Source organism: Miniopterus natalensis, chromosome 3, assembly GCF_054644295.1.
Source record: "Miniopterus natalensis isolate mMinNat1 chromosome 3, mMinNat1.hap1, whole genome shotgun sequence".
Taxonomy (NCBI): domain Eukaryota; kingdom Metazoa; phylum Chordata; class Mammalia; order Chiroptera; family Miniopteridae; genus Miniopterus; species Miniopterus natalensis.
In genome coordinates, this window is record NC_142083.1 from 102046784 (window position 1) to 102068598 (window position 21815).

Here is a 21815-nt window from a genome sequence, read left to right on the forward strand (position 1 = left end):
CTTCCCTACCATGTGCTGATGACTTCTTTTCCCACACTTTCTAAAGGCTGGGGTGAGCCCTGGGGGGAGCCTTCTACTCCAGCCACAACTGTGGATAATGGTACTTCAGCATGGGGTAAACCCATAGACAGTGGTCCCAGCTGGGGGGAACCCATTGCTGTGGCATCCAACACATCCACGTGGGGCTCCAGCTCTGTTGGTCCACAAGCGTTAAGCAAATCTGGTAAGTTATTGATAATCCCTGGTAGCTCTTTTATAGCAGTGGTGATCTCTCATTGAATATAATTAATTGGATATCTGTCATGTTAAGGTAGCATGTATCATCATTCTAGATGATACTCATTATTTGGCTCTTTAAATTTGCAACATGGTTTACTCTTTCCAAATTTTCTGTCTTTTCTCGTTTTCCTTAGAACTGCAGGTATTAATGATTTGCATATACTTCACCAAGTCTGAGTTATATTTTACCAGATTAGATTACCTGGAAATAGTCAAGCAGCTTTGAGGTTGTCCAACATGAGAGACTAAATGTAATTGTCACAGGGATACACAGGCAGACTGGCTCAGCTTCCAGATGATTCTCTAAACATTACACACAAAATGAACAGAATTTCCAGTGTTCAGATGAACGTTGTCACGGTCCCGTAGTTTGTATATGGGACACCCCCTTGAAATTCCAAAGGTCAAGTGTATAGATAGGACAGTTTCTACATATGACTTGCAGTACTTTTGGTCACTGTCCCAGAAACTATATATGAAAACGAACTCTTCTAAATTTTATCTGTCTTCTCTGTCCTGTGCGCCACCATGCAGATTGTTAAGTGAGTGCGAGCAAGAATGCCACCGTTGTCCCGTGTTTAGGAACCCTCTGATTCGTAAAACCATGGAAGGTTTTTTTATGGAATTTTTAATAAAAATAAATTCTTAATGAGACTTTTAACTCTGTGTATAACATACATTCCTGATATGCAGATCCGGGAAGGGAAATAAAAGTGGATTTTTTTAGGTTGTTCCCGAACCCTGCTCCCTTAATGTATGCTCATCCTCCAGAAAGAATTGTTTTTATTAAAGTGTGTTTCTCTCTGTATCACAAATCCACAACCAGGGCCAAAATCTATGCAAGATGGCTGGTGTGGTGATGATGCGCCATTGCCCGGAGACCGGCCGCCTGGCTGGGAGGTGGAGGAGGGCGTGGAGATTGGGATGTGGAATAGCAGCTCGTCGCAGGAGCTCAACGCCTCCTTACATTGGCCACCCTACACAAAGAAAATGTCATCGAAGGTAAACATTTCAAGGGCCACCCCCTTGAAACTTCAAATGCCAAAGGTAGTTGACCCACAGAAAGTGAATGTTCTGCCTGCCCATTGTGGCCGTCAGCCTAGTGCAGGCAGCCCCCACCCCAGGTACAGCCTCCTCTACGGGCAGCCACCCAGGAAAACAACCACAGGAACTTCCTTTCTCCCCACTGCTACAGCTTGGGATTTCTCTCCTCCCCCCTTCCACCCGTGCTGCCTGGAACGACCCTGCACCGTAGGGTGGTGCCAGCAGTGGTGGGGAGGAAGAGGAGGGCAAATCTCCGCGTCGACTCCTGCCATTGCACTGCCAGCTCATCTCCCATCCACCTCCTCCCCTGGCGTCCGACCTCCCTGTACCCAGACTTGCCCTCCCCATCCATGCGTTATCTCTGTCCCTTTCCCGCCCCAAAAGGTCCTGTGACAGAAATCCCCAGGAATGAGCCAAGCTTGGTTTTGCTTTTGTATGTGGACACATGTAATTCCCAGACCTGGCTGTACATCAGAACTATGTGGGGTTTGTTAACAGTACAGCTTCCTGTACCCCAGGCCTACTGTCTTTTGGAAATTGAACCCTGTGTCTTGTCCCAGACAAGCTTCCCAGTGTTTGTGCTGCAGAGCCAGGCCTGAGAGGCACAGGTTGGAGCTCTGGTTCTTAAGAGGGGGTGTCGGGTGCCGGTGTCTGATTCTCTCGGATACCATTTTCAAAACTTGCGCCCAGTCCCCAGATGATCCTGAAACATCCTCCCCACCCTGCGGGAAAGTTCCTTTTTGAGAGACCCTGGGAGTCAGGTATCTTGTCATATAATAGCTGACTCCCAGGGTCCCTCCTTTTAATCCTGGGATTCTAAGTCTAGGACCTGCCATTTCCATTTAAAAAAAACAAACATGTTTTATTTGGCTGAATTTGCCTGTTGCCTCACCATGTAGCTTATGAAGCGCTTTCCCATATTCTACATAAATCATTCAATCCTCATAACCTTCTGAGACAGAGTCCTGATGAATTTGAGGCTGGAAAAAGCGGTGACTTGCCCCATGTTGTGTACCTAGTAAGTGGCAGAACAGGGACTTAAGCTCAGGCCTTCCAGTTCCAACCCTGTGCCCCCCTGGACCGTGCTGTTTTGTGACTTTGTCTTTCCTTACAGGGTCTGAGTGGCAAAAAAAGGAGAAGGGAAAGGGTGTGTAGCCTTTTTACTTTCTCCTTGTTTCTGCTAGTGAGAGGCTTAGAGAGCAGCTGCGCACTTTATGTAGCCTCTGCTGTGGGCCAGGTGCTGTGGGCCAGGTGCTGTGTGCCAGGTACTGGGCTTGGTGCTGGGGGTTCAGAACGCTAGGACACGAGCTGCCCCTTCACGGAGCTCAGAGCCTGGTGCGGGGCATTAGGAGCGCTGCGCTCTAAGCCGTGGCAGCCAGAATTTGGAACATGCCTGGGGTGGGACGTGTTAAGGAAAATAGTAGCCTGACATGACCAAAATGTAGAATTTTTTAGGAGATCTGGCTCTACGGTTAGACTAAGGGCAGATTGTAAAGGGTTTTCAATACCGTGCCCAAGAGTTTGAACTTCAGTCTGTATAAGTGTGGAGCCAACGAAATGGAATAGAAAGTAGCATCTGTTTGATTTTTAAAATTAATTTTTTTAAAGAATGTTAACCAGTGATAGAATGAAAAATAAATTGGAACGGGGGAAAGACCAGAGTTAAGAGCTCTGACTTGGGAAGCAAGAATGGGTGCAGAGTGGAAGGGACTGGCTTGAGAGACACTTGGAATAGGACAGAGGCCTTGCAGCCAGTTAGGTTCGGGTGGGAGGAAGAGGAATCAGACAGCCTCAGCACCTCACAGAGGATTAGACGCTTGCTTCAGAGACCTTCCTTTAGGGGGAGGTTAAGCTGTGTTCTGTCCCAGTCAGAAGGAACAGGTGGTAGCAATGGGGAAGGAAAACTAAGGTCGCAGACTGAGAATGGTCTGTGAGCTTCACATAGTGGGAGGCACTGGTCTGTGGCTCCCAGCCTCACGATCTACCACCCTGCTGATCATGGACCATTCATTCTCTCAACTCACATTCCAAAGTGGATTCTGTGTGGTCCATCTCCCTGCCAGCCTCAGAAAGCCAACACCAAGTAGGAGGAGCCCCAACTTTAGCTGCTGCTGGGGCTGGTGTGTTCTTGGCAACACAAATTGAAATTTTAAAATACTTTACCATATGGAAACGTCGTGTTTTTTCAGTATAGGGGACATAGCATAATTAAATTATGGGTTAAGTTGGTTTCTTTGGATTAACCTAAGAGCCTAAGGACTGTTTTTACTTTGGTGTGAGAATTCTATAAATCCAAATTATAATTTCTCCTTCAGAACACAGTCCATCTGTAAATGGAGAGTTGTCTGATGGGCAGGTCTGTTCCTCAGAGGGCCTTTTGCAGGCCGCTTGGGGCCCTTTGCTTCTGTCTGTTCCTTCTGACTAAGGCTTGCCTTCAGGGGTTTCTCTGTGCATTACAGCTATACCAGAGGACTGGAGCAAAGGAAGTTAAAAATCAAATAAGCTGATTTAAAATTTTTAACAACTCTGTTAAAGTTGATTGGAGGAGAAATTGGCTAAAAATGAGAGTTGAGAATTGTCTTGAAGTTTATTAATCCATCACTATACCCAGATAAACAGAAATGGCCACGGCGCCTTTCTACTCTTTTCTCTTACAAAGGGAATGATGAAGGGTGGCAACAAGCAAGAAGAAGCGTGGATGAACCCATTTGTTAAACAGTTTTCAAATATCAGTTTTTCGGTAAGTGTGTTTTGTTTTCCTAACAAATTCTTTACCTTTGAGTTCTTGTGAATAAGCTTGAGGTTAGAGTAAATTGGCCACGAAGCCTTTATTTTTCTAGTTTGAGCTAATAAACTTTAGTCATATATCTTATTTAAAAATTTTTTATTAGGCAGTGAAAAATGAAGTTTCATGATCCACTTAAATTCCACAAATAAATAAAGTAAAAAATTCTTTAGTTTTCTATCCATTTTCATTGATAAATTACAGTCTGCTCACATGCTTTCCTTAACTTCAGAGAGACTCACCAGAAGAAAACGTGCAGAGCAGTAAGATGGACCTTCCCGGAGGTAAGGAAGATTTAGTGAGTTTGCTTTATACTTACCCTTGATGGACGGGCGCGTCTGGGGCACGGTCCTCCTACAAGCACTGGCTTAGGCCATGAGAGGACGCCTGGGTCCCTGGTGCGGAGTCAGTGTGCATAGGTACATGTATATAATTTATTTTTTAATCCTCACATGAGGATATGTCCATCGATTTTTAGAGAGGGAGGAAGGGGAGAGGGAAAGGAAAGATTTATGTGAGAGAGAAACATCGATCGGTTGCCTCTGGCATGCACCCCACTGACCGGGGATCGAACCCGCAACCCAGGTATGTGCCCTGACCGGCAATGGAACCTGCAACCTTTTTGGTGCACAGATGACGCTCCAACCAACTGAGCCACCTGGCCGGGGCAAGTTGATGTGCCTTCAAATTGCGAATCGCGAAACTAAGGCAGTGGTGACATTAATTTGAAGTATGGGATTAAAGAATTTTAAACAGGAGAGTGACATGGTTCAGATTTATGTTTTAGAAAAATAGTCTTGACTGTAGATTCATTGTATCATAGGACAGAAAATGTTGACAGCAGAGGACAGGCAAAAGGCTACTAAACATAGCAAAACCAGTCAGATTTGTTGCAGTAGCCAGTGAGTTTCTAAGCTCCAGACTAAGACAGTAGGTGTGAAGAGTCTAATTCAGTGGAGAGTGGGAATTAGAATCAACAAAAGTTGAACTAGTTTGTTGTGGAGGGTGAGATGTTCTTGCCTTGCAGTTTAGCAGTGGTTGTATGAAGCCTGAGTCTAGGCGTGAGAGGGAAACGACACAGTAATTTGAATAGGGAAAGTTTAATACAAATATAAAGAATTTTAGAATAATGATGGTTTGGCCAGTTAGAGCTAAAGAGAAAAAGAATATGTGAATATTTCACAGAATATATCAAGGGCAGATATAAGGAGAAGTCACTAACCTTAGGCCTGAGGGAGCATTCCTGCCCCCGCCCGCCTCACACCAGGGTCGTGAGTTAGACTCGTGGACATGGCCTTGGCTCAGTGAATGGCAGAGAAGTCACTGAGGTGTCACCCCCGCAGGATTATAGGAAGCCCGCCTTCTAGGGGCGGTGTCTCATGGAGTCTCTCTGCTACAGAAGTGCCTGGGGCTGGTGGTGGGAGCTGCTAGCCAGTGGTGAGTGAGCATGGCCAGAGCCGGGACCAGAGCACTGCCTGTGCTGTGGGAGAGAGCACTGGACCCAGGAAACAACCTTTCTTCCCAGTGTCTCCCTGCACCCTTGCTGACAGCTTCAGTGTCCCCGGCAAAGGAAACAATATATAAAGTACCTCAGGAAGCCAGCCACATTCCTAAAATGTACCTATTCTAAGAATACTTTTGTTAAAAGCTTTTCTTTTCCACTTGCCTGGAATGAGGGTAGAAAGTATTGTAGTGGTGGTGGCAGTAACAGACATCTCAAAGGGCAGCAATTGCAAAGAAATGACAAGTGAGATTGGAGGACAGGGAACATACGGAGAATGGGGACCAGGGCAGTGGAGAAAGATTTTCAAGTCTGTGTGACTAGTCCCGTGAAGGAAGATCTGGGGAAGTGTGCTTGGTGTCACCTGTTAGAGTGACGATGGGGCGTTCAGGTGGCTGTGCCTATTAGCAGGTAGTTAAAGACGTGGGGCTAAGCCCAGGAGTGCAAAGTGGACATTTGTATTTGAGGAGCACATGAATGGGAGTGACTGTTGGCACCTTGGTAGCAAATAAGTCTAAGGGAAGCGCTTTTTTAGGGAGTATACTCAGGGTCTCTGCTTTGACTGAGTCGGCCTTGGTGTATCAAAGCAGCACAGGGAAGTGGGCCCAGCTGTGGGGAGGGGGAAAAACCAGGACGGGCATTTGGTAAAGACGCAGAGGCAGAGAGCAGTGTCCACATTTAAAGGATTTGTTGAAGTGGGATGGCAGCTGGGGGCTGGCTGTTTCAAGTGAAGGTGATTTTGCAAGATGAAAGTTTCCATGAGGAGATCATAGTTGTTGCAGAGAAATCAGAATGAAGAGATTAGTGTACAGAGCAAGACCTGTTCGGCCTCCAGCCTCTCCATCTGCTGAGAGGGGTGATCATAGGAGTTGCAGGCACCAGATTGGACCACACAGGGCCTGTAGAAGAGTTCCTGGCAGTTTGCTGTGCTGCCACTTTTCTTATTACTGGAAACTGTGTTTATTATAAAATTAACCAGACTAGAGATGGCCAAAGATGTCTTAACCTGTTTACTGGGCTGTTTTCAGGTTAACTGGTTCTGTAAAATAAGTGTTTGCCAAACCCAGCTTTCCTTGTGAGGAACACCTAAGGCAAATCCTTGTCAGTCTGAGAAGGGAGTATTTTTCTTTCCACTGCAAATTTATCTGAAACCAAATAGGTTAATTGTCTTCCTACTGGATAACGACTGTAGTTTCCTGCATTTATTAGGAATGTTACAAGACAAACGAATGGAGATAGATAAACATAACCTAAATATTGGTGATTACAATCGAGTGGTCGGGAAAGGCCCTGGTTCTCGGCCTCAGATTTCCAAAGAGTCTTCCATGGAACGCAGTCCTTATTTTGATAAGGTAGGTTGTTTGTTTATTTTACCCTTTGGCTAATAAGCCAATATACTTAATAGCATAATTTTCCCATTAATGATTTAGAACATTTAATGTAATATGAGGTGTTCTGATCCAGTGCCAACTCCTCTCACTGGATTTATAGTTCATTGTCCTTTCTGTGTCTTAGTGTATCATAGGGATTGCATTTGTATTTTCTTCTTAATCCCATGAAATGTGTTTGGTTCTTTTTATGTGCTCTAGAATTAACACTAATCTGATCTCTTCTGTTTTCTGCCTGTTTCCTGTTGATGCTGGAATGTCATGTGACTTCTCTTCTGTTCCTGCAATGATTTCTCCCTTCCACTTGTTTGCTTGGCTGGTGTTGCGCATCTTTCTGTCTGTCCCATCAGGATGGCATTGTAGCAGATGAATCCCAAAACTTGCAGTTTATGTCCAGTCAGAGCCTGAAGCTTCCCCCTTCAAATAGTGCACTACCTAACCAGGCCCTCGGCTCCATAGCAGGGCTGGGTATGCAAAACTTGAATTCTGTTAGACAGGTAAGTCCACGTGTGTATTTTAGGCTCTCTGTTGAATGATTTGTAGAAGCAATAAGCTCTTTCTTTTGTGTAGTTACTGTGTTTAAATCAGTAGTACGGTGTGGTAATGAGCTGTGGGCCCTGAAGAGCACTGGCTGTTTGTTTTGTAGAATGGCAATCCCAGTATGTTTGGTGTTGGAAACACAGCAGCACAACCCCGGGGCCTGCAGCAGCCTCCAGCACAACCTCTCAGCTCATCTCAGCCTAATCTCCGTGCTCAAGTGCCTCCTCCATTACTTTCCCCTCAGGTTAATCAATTTCCATGATACTCCTTTCTGTTTACCTGGAGAAGAACCTTGAATAATTTTATATTTAAATGAGGTGACCGATTGGTTGTCATAATTTTTATTGGCGTCTTTGAAATGCAGCTAATTCAGAATTAGCTGTTACCACAAAAGGATCAGGGAGGGCAAAGAATATGAGTGAAAGGTAATGTGAATCCACCACCGTCGTCCATGTACATCTGAAGGAAACAGTGACAGGGCACATGCTGGTTTAAAAGTCATCTCTCGTCGTTTACTTAACCCATGAAGGTATATGTGAACAGTAAATTAGTAAAGCAAACAAAACAGAAGTTACATAACCCCCCAATAGTCCACAAATTCAATTGCCCTATTAATAATTTAAAATACACAGTACCTGTAGCTAGTCTCTGTTATTTTATCCCATTATTAACTTACCATTGTGATCCTTAGGTTCCAGTTTCATTGCTGAAGTATGCACCAAACAACGGTGGCCTGAATCCGCTCTTTGGCCCTCAACAGGTAGCCATGCTGAACCAGCTCTCCCAACTCAACCAGCTTTCTCAGATCTCCCAGTTACAGGTACGTGGAGTAATTGCTTCCTTCACTGTACATGCAGTGAGTGCCCCCTGTGTGCTAGACTCTGCAGGAAGTTTTGCAGTAAGCACACCAGGCAGTCGTGATCCTCATGGAGCTTCCAGTCTGTCAGTGATAAAGATGGGGAACCCAAAGGCAGGATGCTCTGAGAGCAAGCCCAGAGAGTCTGGGGTGGCGATGGGATAGGACGACCAGGAAAAATTTCTCTACTGAAGTGAGAGTTTAGGTGGAATGGAAGCCTGAATTCAGCAGACCAGCTGGAGGCCAGAGTCCAGGAAGAGACTGTATTAGGTTAGGCAGGAGATGCTGGCTTTGAGCAGATGAAGCTGTGCCTCGTAGGTCCACCTGCAGTCACCCTGAAGCTTGCTGGCTGCGATGCGTGACACTGACTCTGCACTCTCCCTGCAGCGGTTGATAGCACAGCAGCAGAGGACGCAGAGTCAGAGAAGCGTGCCTTCTGGGAGCCGGCAGCAGCAAGACCAGCAGGTAGGTCAGAGCCCTCCTCACTGTGCAGACACGCACCTCATGTCACCTCCATTTTTGCGACACTTGAAACACCTTCGTGAAAATATCATAAATAAATCTGTTGTTTATTAAGTCCTCAGTTTGCCCAGAGTTGTACCAGCTGGTACATGGTGACTGTTCTTCCTGATGGGGGGGTTGTGAATGAAAAAATGAAGAGGAATCTGTGAGTACCTGAAAAGGCTTTCCTCCAGTTTTCCCCAATCATTTTGTCATTTTTAGGGTCGACCTCTTAGTGTGCAGCAGCAAATGATGCAACAGTCTCGTCAACTTGACCCCAACCTGTTGGTGAAGCAGCAGACGCCGCCATCTCAGCAGCAGTCCCTCCATCAGCCAGCCATGAAATCTTTCCTTGAGAATGTCATGCCCCACACTACACCTGAGCTGCAAAAAGGGCCATCACCAATAAATGCTTTCAGCAACTTCCCTATAGGTGGGTTTCTCCTCGACCAAACAGCCAGCCGATGCCTGGGAATCTCTCTGACCTGGCAGGGCGGCTCCCTCGCGAAAGCAACACTGGTCCTTTAGCTGTCCCTCTTCTGGTGGTAGCCTGTCCTCATGCTTCATGGAACATGCTTCAAGCTCTCTGTTCAAGAAAACCGTGCTGTTTCAAAAATCCCACACTTGTATTTCAGTGGGTCAGAATAAAGATAATATTTCTTTTAAGGCCCAGGTATCTTAATTGTAGGATGTGAAGGGGAGGGGGGAGGGCCAGTTATTGTTACTAAAAACAGTGCACCAGGGAGATTCTGAGCATTGCTGTCTTCAGAACCTGGGCATTGATTACTGTCTGAATATTCATAAATGATCACTGGGATACATGTAGAAAACGGAGGCGGGCGAAGGGATTGCTTTTGTCACGTTTGCTACAGCTTCCCCTCCCCCTCGCTGTGTCTCCAGGCCTTTACTCCCTCTGGAAACTTCAGGCTTGTTCGTGTTCCCTTCCTTGGGTCCCTTTTCTCCTTGTGCCTTTGATTCTATTTTGACCCTTGTTCCCTTCCTACTAATGTTGGTTTTTCTTTCTCTTTCCCTTAAAATGGTTTCTTGTAAGGCAGCTTTCTTGGTTGCTAGCCCTGCTAGTCCAGCTGTGTTGAAGACGGTTCGTTAACCCGGCACGTTCTGGGCTGTGGGCGTGGGTGGGGCCTGCTCTGGCCGCTCCTTCACTTCTGCTGAGCTGGTACATGATTGGCTCTCCCTGGTACTGCCACGGACTCTCAGCTGGGACCTAAATTACACTTTGAGTCCTTGGGACTGCTCACTGTCTCTTTACATTCCCAGATGCATTTTCCTTGTCAGTTGCCACTGCAGGTGGTGACCGGGTGACCCCCGAGACAATAGCATAGGTAGTGGCAGTAAAAGAGTGCCCACTGACATGGAGAGGCTTGGGCCTGTGCAGTGAAGGGAGTTGATTCGCTGCTTGACTGCATACTTGACGTGTATATTGGGCCAGGGAGGAGCGCATTCTTTATATCTGGGTTTCCTGTCCAGGCTGGCTTTACAGCAAGAGAGACCTTTGCCCGATTAAAAATGTCTGCTTAACCTGTGCAAACTTACCAGGCATGGAAAACCACAGCCTGTTGCCCAGATTTGGCCAGCTGCCTGATTTTGTAAATAAAGTTTTATTGGAACATAGCCCTGATCTTTTGTTAATGTATTTTCTGTAGCTACTTTTGTGCTGTAGCAACAGAGTCCTATAGAAACACAGACCTTGTGGCCCGCAGAGCCTGAGATATTTACTCTCTGAACCACTAAAGAATTTGCTGATGGTTGGGTGTAACTGATGGGTCCAGAGAGCAGCAACTGTAGTCGCTCTCTTCAAAAACAGGTGTGATAGTAGAGAATTTGTATTATTAAAGCCCTTAAGTCTGACTGACCTAGTATCCTGTGGGCTGTCATCAGACCAAAGTATTTAAAACCATTTGTTTTGAGACTTTAGGATAAAAACCAGCTGGATGTGTGTGAAATACTCTGGCTTCGTTTTTAAAAGCATCTCAGATGATTCTGATGCTGACTGCCCCCGGGTCACATTTTAAGAAACACTGGGGGAAGAGGTCCATCTTCTGACCCCAGGACTGAAGATAGGCATTTCTGTCCTTGTTTCATGAGAGTATCTGACTCTGACATGTCATTGTCAATGCTGGAGTATGGGGGTGTAGGCACCTTAGGGAGTGGGGCTGGCCCTGTGTTACAGTTGTTAGTGCAGGACGGTTTTACTTTTGAATGGCAATCTTCGGCTGGTCAGCCAGCTGAAAATTGTTCAGTTTGCAAGCCAAAGATAGCAACTGGAAGTGATCATACATAGTTCTTTACATGTGGCACTCTTGGGAAGTAGCTAGAGAGGGCTTTTTAGAGGGAAACCTAGAAATTTTAGTATTTGGCCTTCTTAATTTTTTTCTCTTATTTTGCCAAGGAATTAAGAAATAATCAAAATTTTGTGGATAGTGCAGTTTTATGGTAGTAAGTTTTGTGGTTTGAGAACATACTGTTGAGTATAGGTAGCTGATCAGGATTCTGTGTTGTGCTCTCTGGTAACCTTGCTGCGGGTCTTCTCCCCACACTGTTTCCTCCTGACCTTGGCCGGGGCGGAGCGTCTGCTCCACCTGCCCGGCCTCTGTGGTCATTTGGCTGTGCCACATTTGCAGGATTGTCTTTATTAAGGAATTTAGGCAGGATTGGAAACGTTAGACTAGTTACTTAGTTTTTCTAGGAAGTGGAAGTTGTACCAGAAGAACAACATACTGTATTTTATAAGGTTTTTTTTAACTGCTATTTTCTTTTTAAGGCTTGAACTCAAACTTGAATGTAAATATGGACATGAACAGTATTAAAGAGCCACAGTCAAGACTAAGGAAGTGGACAACAGTGGACAGCATTTCTGTGAACACATCTTTGGATCAAAACTCCAGCAAACATGGTATAAAATGCACTCTTACCTTAAAAACACACACCTGTGGAATACTAACTTTAGGCTTTTATATTTTAAACAGCCAAATTCTCACAGAGCCTTTCCTCAGTTTTAAAAGTGCTTTGTTAGTAAATCTTAGTCAAAACAAAAAAAGGAGAATTAACCTTTATTATGTTATTATACAAAAGAGAGATTAGATTATACTTTTAAAAAAAAAATTATTTCCTCTTTGATGGTCTTTTAGGTTTTTGCAATTGATTTTGTTGTTCTGATGTTTTGCTTGTTAACATTTGCATGATTTAATGTGATGTAGGGTATTAAACACTTCCACCATAATTTGATTTCTACCAGTTTTTATATATTGACACATTTTCTTTATATAGTTTGTTGATAGTTGCAAATCACATAGATTATTTTTTTCACCAGTTACATTTTTAAAATGTCATTTTCATCTTATTTAATATTATCCATTCATCTAGCCACTGTTAATGGAGCATCTTCTGCTTTCCCAGGACTGTTCTCAGTGCCTGGACTGCATAGATACATATGTGCATACACACGGTTGAGTGTATGCAAGCAAGTGAAAAAGTCGATACGTGTAATAATGCAAATAGCACAGTGGCAGGGAGCCCAGGGAGGGTTGAGTAGGGAAAGACGGCGGCGAACAGAGGCTGCGGACTCACCAGGCGAGTGTGAGAGGGCAGGAGAGAGTAGCACTTGAAAAGGCGACAGACGGCAGCCTGACGGGCACATCGGGCAGCGAAGGTCAGTGAGAGAAGGAAGGTGAAGTGAACTAACAGTGGGCATAGAACAAGTGATGGGTGGAGAACTTTTATGTCACAGGTCATTTTAAACATGAAAACGGTGGCTGTCCAAAGGCAGGAAAGACGTAGAGAGGTCTAAGAGAGGAAGGGGCGCTGGAACCTAGGGAGTGCCTCGCGGAAAGTGTTAGGTGTCAGGGCTGACTGCTCCTGCACACGGCGTGCATGCCTCTAGCCCTACAGGTTAGCCCTGGGCCTTCAAGACTCAGCTCAGAAGTCATTTTCTGGAAGCCGCCTCCAGGCTCCGCTCTTCATAGGTCTCTCTCTGTGTAAATGTCTGTTGCTGCCTGTCTCCTTCACAGGACACCAGCTCCTGGAGAAGGGTGCTCAGGCTCTGCTTATGCTTAGCCCTGCTGAGCACAGCGCAGCTCCCGGTGAACATCTGCTGGGTGAGGATGGGTGGGTGTAGTGCAGGAAGGGAAGCAGGCTTGGCACAACAGTTAATGACTTGATGTTAGCTGTGCTGAGTGTGGTATTTGGGCCTGGCTCAGTGTGGAAACGCCCCATAAGAAATGAGAAGTAGCGGCCTAGTACGCAGAAGGAACATCTGGGCTAGAATAAGATTTGGTGTTCATCAGAATACCGAGGTCATGGCACGGGTGAGGTGGCCCAGAAGAAGGGAGCATGGAGGAAAGAGCTAGGACAGACTTAGAGCTGCTGGCAGTGCAGAGACCTGAGGAATAGTGGCTGGCCATGTAGGGCAATAGACCAGAAACGTGCTTCCCATACGGCTTTCTGTCTTCTAGGGTACGGTATATTTTCCATGTCTGTTTTGCATACCTGAGCTTCAGCTTTGTAAAAATGAAGTAATCCCTTCCTTTAACTACTGTTGTAGGTGGTGTGTATCGTGTACCGCTGACCCTTGAACAGCATGGGTTGGGGCACTGACCCTCGTGCAGTCAGAAACCCACCTATCACTTTTGACTCCATAAAAACTTTACTAATAGGCTACTGCTGCCACCTTACCCATAACCCAGTTGATTAACACATATTTCATATGTTCCATGTATTATGTACTGTATTCTTACAAAGAAGTCAGCTAGAGAAAATAAAATGTTAATAAAGTCATAAGGAAGAGAAAATACATGTTACAGTATTTATTGGGGAAATAAATAAGTGGACTCACACAGTTAAAGCCCGTGTAACATTGCTCCAGGGTCTCTGGTGTGCTCATGTGCTCAGTACTCGTAGCAGGGTCAGCCTTCGCTCTGCTGCTGGTTCACTGCTGCCTCAGGAGGTGCCTGCCTCTGGCACTCTGCTCTTCCTCCTGTGAACACCCAGCTCTGTGTGCTTAGGTGAACCTGCTGCAGAAAATCTGCATTTCTCCAGTGCGTTTCCCTTCGGGGGTCAATGGAACATAGTAGGGCTGTAACTGTCTTTATGCCAAGCCTATTCTCTTTTTAAATACAATGAAGTTTTAAGAAGTAGAAATGGTTTGTTACTGAAAAGAGTACTTTTATCATCTCAGGTTCCTATGTAAGAATTAATTAAAATTTGGCAACTATTCTTGCTTACTGTATTACTTGCAACTACTACGTCATTTATATCCCACTTCACTCCCAAGTGGCTTTAATTCTGTTTACAAAGAAGATACATGGTTCATACAAATAAAAGTAGTTAGATGAGGCCCTAGCCGGTGTGTTCAGTGGTTAAAGCATTGGCCCACCAAAGGGTCACAGGTTCGCTTTCCGGTCAAGGACATGTACCTGGGTTGCAGGTTCAATCCCTGGCCCCAGTGGGGGGCGTGTGCAGGAGGCAACCAATTGATGTGTCTCTCGCACATCGATGTTTCCCTCCCTCTCTCCCTCTCTCTGAAAACCAATGGAAAAAATATTCTCTGTTGAGGATTAACCAGAAGAAAAAGGAAGCTAGATGAGGAAGCCAGAGAAGAAGGGAAAGGGAATTGGTGGAATGACTGCATCAGGTCAGGCAGGTCAGTGCCCTGGCCAGTGGCGTTGACGTCCTGCTCTGCCACCCCCGAGTGACAGACGGGAGTTTGGAGGTTGCATCCTGCCTCTGAGGGAACTGTGTTTCACCGGAAGCTATAGCTAGAGCAGCCTCGAGTTCATGAACCAGAGCTTTTCCCACCGATGGAGACTTGAGAGTGGTTGACCAGGTCCCGGTTCTCCTCCTCACCTCGCTCCTCCTGGAATGAATTGTGCCTCCTTCCATCATGTTACTAAAGCTGGAGACATCACCCTCACGCAGGACTCTAGGACCCAGCAAGGGGGACTTCACATGGGAAAAGTTGAAAAGAAGCGATATGTGGGCTTGAGACCACCTGGCTGCGTTGTGGAAACTGGAAGGCAGTGAGCACGGGAGTGGGCAGCCTCAGAAGGCGGGGGGTGTGAAACACGGACGCATGCGCCACGCATTGGGAAGTGGGAGGGGTTCCACACTCATTCTGTAGCAGGTATCTTTCTAATAAAGGGTTATTGAGATAATTTATATATAATACAACATTTTTTTAAAGTACATGATTCAGTGGCTTTCAGTATATTCTCAGAGTTATGTATCCATCACCACAGTCAATTTTTGAACATTTTCTTGACCCCAGAAGAGCCCTAAGATGTCACTCCTCCCACCTCTCCCACGTGAGTAAAGCTCACCTTTCTGTGTCGGTAGGTTTTCCTGTCCTGGACATTTGATGTAGGACATCAGGTTCTGTGTGGCCTTTGTACGCAGCATTGGGCTAGCTCAGTGTTGTCCAGGCTCGCTCAGCAGCATGCAGAGTGCTGCGTTCCTTCCTCCTTCCTCCAGCCCCTGGAGGCTGTGTGGGCCTGGGAGATATTCCCGAGTTCTTCCTGGCTCCCACCTGCACCCCAGCCCACTGTGACAAGCCCCTCCCACTTCCCAGTGCATGGCGCATGCATCCGTGTGTTTCACTCTCCCTGCCTTCTGAGGCCTGCCTGCCCCCATGCTCATTGCCTTCCAGTATTCACAACACAGCCAGGTGGTGTCAAAGCCCACATACCGCTTCTCTTCAAACCTTCCCATGTGAAGTCCCCCTTGCTTGGTCCTAGAGTCCTACATGAGGGGCTGGGGTCGGTGCCTCCTAGGAATAGGCCAAGCATTTAAGCAGCGTGCTCGGTCCTCCCCCCCTCGGGAGCAGGCCCTCCTTCCTCCTGTTCACAGCATGGCCTTCCAGCTCAGACTGCTGAGCCGTTCTCTCCCAGGCCTTTGGAGGCTGTACTGCACCTAGAGTCCCACCCCAACCCTTTGCGTGAGGGCTCAGCCCTCCTTGCCTCATGCTCTGTCCCTTCCGTTGCTGTCCATTTAGTCACCGTTTTGTTAGACTGTACCTTTATGAGGGGAAGGACCCCATTCACCTCACTCACTCTATGTCCAGCATTTGACACAGCAGTTGGTCTGTCCCCATGAGAAAATGCTGTGTGTTCCACTGTGTAAAGCATTGGTCGTCCTAAGGTGTGCTCAGAGGTGAGTGTGGAGAATCAGTCTCAGCACAGATGGTCTTTCCTAAGTGTAAGCTGTTTGTGGATGGGATTCCACACTCATTCTGTAGCAGGTGTCTTTACTAATACTGGGTTCCCACAGGCGGAGCATAGGGTGGACTGCAAGTGTCCTAGAGGGAAAGATCTTTGTCTCCTTGCCTGCACGTTACCTTGTGGGCATAGCCATTTCTTGGGTCCCAGGCACCGCTCTTACCACTTGGGATGCTCTGGGCCACAGCGCTTCCTTCCTTCAGTGCCCCTCCCTCACCCCGGTGTGAATCCCACGAAGGGTGCCCTGTGCTTGTTCTCAGTGTGGGCCACAGCTCCGGGCTCTTCACAGTTTGGAAATAATTTTGTACTCGTATCCGGTCACTTACCTCCCCCTTGAAATGAAGTGAACAGTGATGGTGTCAGCTCTCGGCTGTAGGAGGGCCAAGGGGGTGAAGGGCTGCAGGAGAGAGCAGGGCTTGCTCTGCGCATCTGCACTCTCCCTCAGGGTGCAGGACAGACCTTGATCACATACTTTGCTCCCATCTCATGGTCATTTTCCTCCTTTTAGGTGCTATTTCAAGTGGTTTCAGGCTGGAAGAGTCTCCGTTTGTTCCCTATGACTTCATGAACAGCAGTACTTCGCCAGCCAGTCCTCCAGGTTCAGTGGGAGACGGCTGGCCACGTGCCAAATCGCCCAGCGGCTCTAGCAGTGTTAATTGGCCACCAGGTAGGATGCTGGCAGCTTCCATCATGACTTAGTAGTGATTGAGCCCAGTTCTCTCTGGGTGGAATGACTGCTCAGGATACGAGGGAATGCAGGGGACCATGAAGTCAGCGTCAAGCCTGCCCTGCTTCCGGTGCCGCTGTGCTCCGAGCAGTCGTAGTGGGACTGCCCCCTGCCAGGGAAGCTCCCGGGCAGTGTCTCTGTCTCTGCGGATTAGAAGTGCACCGTGGCCAGCATTGTGCCCTCGAGTCACTGTGGTTTGTGCCTTGTCATAAAACACAACAGGTTACTGTTTAAAGTGGGTAAGCCCAGCACTGATTTCTGTTGTGAAAACTTGCGAGGTATTCATAGATAACAGTTTACATTATACTTGTTTTATTACTGAATTGAAATACTTGAGAAATGTGTAGGCTTCAGGAGTAAAAGTTTTACACATTTAGTAATGGGTTTTAAAGCCGTGATTAAGCCTGAACTAATTTAAGGTTTTCTTTTCCAGAATTTCGCCCTGGTGAGCCATGGAAAGGCTATCCAAACATTGACCCAGAAACTGACCCTTACGTCACTCCTGGCAGTGTCATAAACAATCTCTCAATTAATACTGTGCGGGAAGTTGACCACCTCAGGGACAGGAACAGTGGTAAGTGGACAGGCACACTCCACTTCTGGGCCACCTGGGATCAGAAAGGCTCAAAGTAGGTGTGAGACCTGCAGCAGCAAAGTGACCCAGCACATCCCAGCACCTGACCCCAGGGAAACAAGTGTCAGTTTAGGATTTATTATCACTTGATGTGGTAAACACACGTTATCTTACATTAATAAAGTTAACAAAGGACCAACAACTATTTGCGTTCCAGTAATTGTATTAGCAACTGCAGGTTGCCTACTTTATAATATTGTGGTTATTAAGAAGTGGGTGCTTTTTGTTAAAGATGTTTTATTATTATTTCATACACGCTGGATATTAAAGGACTTTCATATGGAGAAGCAATTTGGCTCTCTCTGTCTCTCAGAGTGGAAGCCATACCATTTTTAAGGTCCCTGTAGTCCAGATGCACTTTCTAGTGGGTTATCAAACAAAGTCACCCTGCGCCCTACCACGTGGTTCTTTTTCACTGCAGCATTCACAGCTGTTCCGTGGGCGCACTGGAAGGAAGGAGAGTATCTTCCGTGCCTGTAACATCTGTCCTTCCACCTATCCCTTTAAACAGTTTATAATAAAGCAAGTGTACTCCAGGTGCATCTTACATTAAACACATAACTGGTGAGCAGGTGTTCGCCACATCACAGTGCTGAAAAAGAGCTGTCCCAGCATGCTTGGGTTTCGCAGGCAGCCATGCAAAAATAGGCGAAGCCACTGCCTTCATAACAAGGAGGAGGCCAGAGCTACGCAGGGTGCTCGTGTCCTGGTGGTTCCTGAAAGGTGGAACTCGCAGAGGTGGGGCTTCTTGTCTGTGGAGGATTCTGAAAGTCAGGAGAGGGATTTAGGTTGGATAGTAAGAGAAACAGTCCACTGGGGTTTTGAGTGGAAAAGTCGACGTTTGAGGTGAGCACCCTGACAGTGGTGAACAGGCGGGTTGAGTGGGGGGCAGTCGGATAATGGAGCTAAACTGGAGGAAATGAGCGCGGGCTGGGTTTTGGAAACTGACTATGGGGCATGGTGGAGGAGAGAAAGGCCTGGCTCGCGGTAGTGCCCGGTGCCTTGGTGACCTGTCCAGTAAGCAGTCACTGGGGTTTGAAGGCAGGAGTGGGAGCAGGAAGAACTAGTCCTGTTTCCGGATCCCAGTCCCGGGGCAGAGCCAGGGGAGTGTCGGCCGTGCTCCCTGTGGGCGCGTGTTCTCGCCGACGCTGTGAGAGCCTCAGCGAGGGGCAAGCGTCTCTGTGCCCTGGAGGGAGAGGCGGTGAGCCACGCTCAGCAGGCTGTTCTGCCAGCGAGAAGGAAGGTGCAGCCTGGGCTCCAGCAGGGCCCGCACGTGCCCATTCCTCTCCCGTGGCGACTGCGCCGCCGCCGTTGGACTGGGCACTTCTGCTCACCCAACAGGGCACCCCTCGCTCTGGGGGTGACTGGCCGGCTCTCCCCCCAGGGTCGTCCTCCTCCTCGAACACCACGCTGCCTTCAACTAGTGCCTGGTCCTCCATTCGTGCCTCCAACTACAGCGTTCCCCTCAGCAGCACAGCACAAAGCACTTCAGGTGAGCCCGGGACTGGGTGCTCGGGGGGTCCCTCTTTGCACACGGTCGGCTCCACTGCGGGTGCTCTCCGGGAGCCTGGTCCCCGCACCTCCTCGCCGAGGCAGCGTGGCAGGGGCGGGGCTTTCTCTCTCGCTTTCTCTTTTTTAAAGCCAGACAGGCCTAGGTTTGAACCCTGGCTCCCCATTGGACCTGTAAGCAAGTGCCTCACCCCTGACTCTCAGCGTGTCGGGATTAGGGAGTAGGTGCCAGGTGCCCTTGGCACAGAGAGGTGCCTAGTGATACCTGCTGTGACGGCTGCGGGAGGGGGTCTGCCTTTGTGGTCCTCTTTCCATGAGTAAACAACAGAATTCTAGAATCTACATGCTGGCCTCTGGCACTCTTGAGAAACCCCCCTCTGCATTTAGAGCAGTGTTTTTGCCTCGTTTTCATCTCAGTTAAGTGTACCCTGTGCGTGGGACTGACAGCCAGCTCAGCGGCCTCAGCGCTGCGTGGGCGAGGGTCGGGGGCTCGGAGGGGAAGGAGCACATTCCTTTTGGCCCCTTGTTTTGTTTGGCAGTTTGGTTTTATTTAGGGGCTTTTAATGGAGTCTAGTTTTATTTGTCTGACTTGGTTTCAGTGGGAGAGGGGCATTATCATTATTTAAAGTTTCTCTTTTCTAAAAGCATCATCTCCCCTCCCACTTCTTTTCCCTTTGAGTAGCCAGAAATAGTGATTCCAAATTGACGTGGTCTCCGGGGTCAGTCACCAACACCTCTCTGGCCCATGAGCTGTGGAAGGTCCCTTTGCCACCTAAAAACATCACTGCTCCGTCCCGCCCGCCTCCGGGGCTCACTGGTCAGAAGCCACCCTTGTCTACGTGGGATAATTCCCCCCTTCGTGCAGGTGGAGGATGGGGAAATTCTGACGCCAGGTACACCCCAGGTAAGACGAGGTGCTGGGCTCTGGCTGGCGTGCAGTCGGGCGTTGCAGCCTCAGCAGGACCCCCTCTGAAGCAGGACTTGCTGAGATAACCGTGCTGCGCCCCCTGCACGGCCGTCTCGGTCTCCGTGGCTGCGAGTCCTACGTCTTACTTTCATTTTGCCCGGTTCCCCTAAGGACACTTAGCTGAGACACTCAGCTGTCAGCGGTGAGTGAGTGGAACAGGGGCTCCTTCTTTAAGATGTTCCTGGGGTGCCCCTCTTAAAAAGTGTAGTAACTTCCAGCTCAAGGCAGGCCTTCTGAGCAGCCCGTGGCGCACAGAGCAGACGCTGCAGCGTGGCGCGGCCTGGAGGAGCGGGGCCGGTTTCAGGGGTGATCATAAAATGTAGCGTTCAGGCAGAGACCTTTGAGAGGGATGGGGTGCTGCTGGTCATGCAGGGCCAGCAGGCATACAGCAGACTCTCTCAGAAAATGGAACAAATGGCCCCCCTGCCTCCACTCCCGTAAATGACTGGCACTGGGCTGCCCGCCGCCCGCCACAGCCCAGCTTTGACTCGGAGCTCTCTCCCAGCTCTCCCAGTACCTGCGGCCTTACCCTTCATATGCTCTGCCCCGAACTGTACTAGACTTTGTCATCTCCAGGCTGAAAATGGTAACATCTCATTAACAATTTCTGATCTGTAGACAGGTGATCAGCTAAAATAAAACTTAGTGTTTCCTTTTGATTACATGAAAAGAGTACTTGAGTCTGTTTTAAGCTACTAAATGCAAATTAATGAAATGGGTGTTATGTGTAAGTCACTCTTTCAGGCCCCAGTCTCGGGAAACTGACTTGTCGTCTTCCTTCCTTGTTTAGGGTCCAGCTGGGGTGAGAGCAGCTCAGGGAGAGTAACAAACTGGCTCGTTCTGAAAAACCTCACACCTCAGGTAAGAGCTCGGGCTGTCGGCCCCATCCCAGGCCGGCTGCGACCAGAGTACAGGTTCTCCAGCCTCAGCCCCGGGGCCGGGATTGGGGCTGTGTTTCACTGGGCATTCAGATGAGCCTGGTGCAGGTGGTCCCTGCAGGGCCCTCGGAGAAGCCCTGGGCTGCCCGTGCAGTTAGGACATTTCCTTTGTCCCTGGACCACCCTCCTCGGGAGGCTGCATGTTAAGAGCACACCTCTCCTCCCAGGGAGCAGTGCCTTGGTGGGTCCTGTGCTCTGGGCAGGGAAGGAGAAGACTTGAAGCCCCAGCAGGGCAGGCTAACTAAGGAATTGGGGACCTGGGGATGTCCAGGAGCCTAGCAGCCAGTGGAGGTAGGAGGGGGCCCTGCACCCTGTCCCAGCAGTGAGTCCCAGTGAAGATTGGCACCAGGATGGAAGCCTCTCAGGCTCACGCGAGAGAGAGAGAGGAGGAGAGTCCGCCCTGGGCGGCTTCCCCAGGGTCCTCATGCAGCACAGCTCATTGGCCGCTCCCACTGTCTCTAGATTGACGGCTCGACCCTGCGCACCCTGTGCATGCAGCACGGCCCCCTGATAACATTCCACCTGAACCTCCCGCACGGAAACGCGTTGGTCCGCTACAGTTCAAAGGAAGAGGTAGTGAAGGCACAGAAGTCTCTGCACATGTAAGTCGGCTGCTCTGTCACCCCCGGGAGAGCTAGGGTGGGAGAGCACCCCCTCCGGCAGCGAGGTCCGAAGGAAGGGTTAGGCACTTCCCCGGCTGCGGCCTCTGCCTGCGCTTCACAGTTGCTCCTCGGAAAGGGAAACAGTGCCCTGGTCAGGTGGCCCCAGAAAATCCCCTGAATTGTCCGGAGGGGACAGAACGACGGAGTGAAGGCACCGCTGGCCTGTGGGGGGTTTGCAGGAACATGCTCGTGGTGGGGAGGGTGTACTAGGTCCTCGTGTGTTCTGGACACGCCGGCGTCCCCCTCCGTCGATGA

At 48.5% G+C, this 21815-nt stretch overlaps 1 protein-coding gene across 6 annotated transcripts in view; it reads left to right on the forward strand.

Moving 5' to 3' along the window:
- TNRC6A (trinucleotide repeat containing adaptor 6A) overlaps positions 1–21815 on the forward strand; it is a 171514-nt gene that overhangs the window by 147070 nt on the left and 2629 nt on the right. For 3 of the 6 annotated variants that reach the window (XM_087815850.1, XM_087815855.1, XM_087815852.1), the window contains 18 exons: positions 47–223; positions 1106–1281; positions 2438–2470; positions 3983–4063; positions 4341–4392; positions 6819–6961; positions 7348–7494; positions 7644–7781; positions 8229–8357; positions 8781–8858; positions 9117–9327; positions 11677–11808; positions 16632–16790; positions 17284–17424; positions 18869–18976; positions 19676–19897; positions 20751–20821; positions 21361–21500. In XM_087815850.1, the coding sequence (XP_087671976.1) occupies positions 47–223; positions 1106–1281; positions 2438–2470; positions 3983–4063; positions 4341–4392; positions 6819–6961; positions 7348–7494; positions 7644–7781; positions 8229–8357; positions 8781–8858; positions 9117–9327; positions 11677–11808; positions 16632–16790; positions 17284–17424; positions 18869–18976; positions 19676–19897; positions 20751–20821; positions 21361–21500 (2338 nt within the window). The remainder of the gene's footprint in view (positions 1–46; positions 224–1105; positions 1282–2437; positions 2471–3982; positions 4064–4340; positions 4393–6818; positions 6962–7347; positions 7495–7643; positions 7782–8228; positions 8358–8780; positions 8859–9116; positions 9328–11676; positions 11809–16631; positions 16791–17283; positions 17425–18868; positions 18977–19675; positions 19898–20750; positions 20822–21360; positions 21501–21815) is intronic. The other 3 variants (XM_087815853.1, XM_087815851.1, XM_087815854.1) reach the window with 3 other exon arrangements.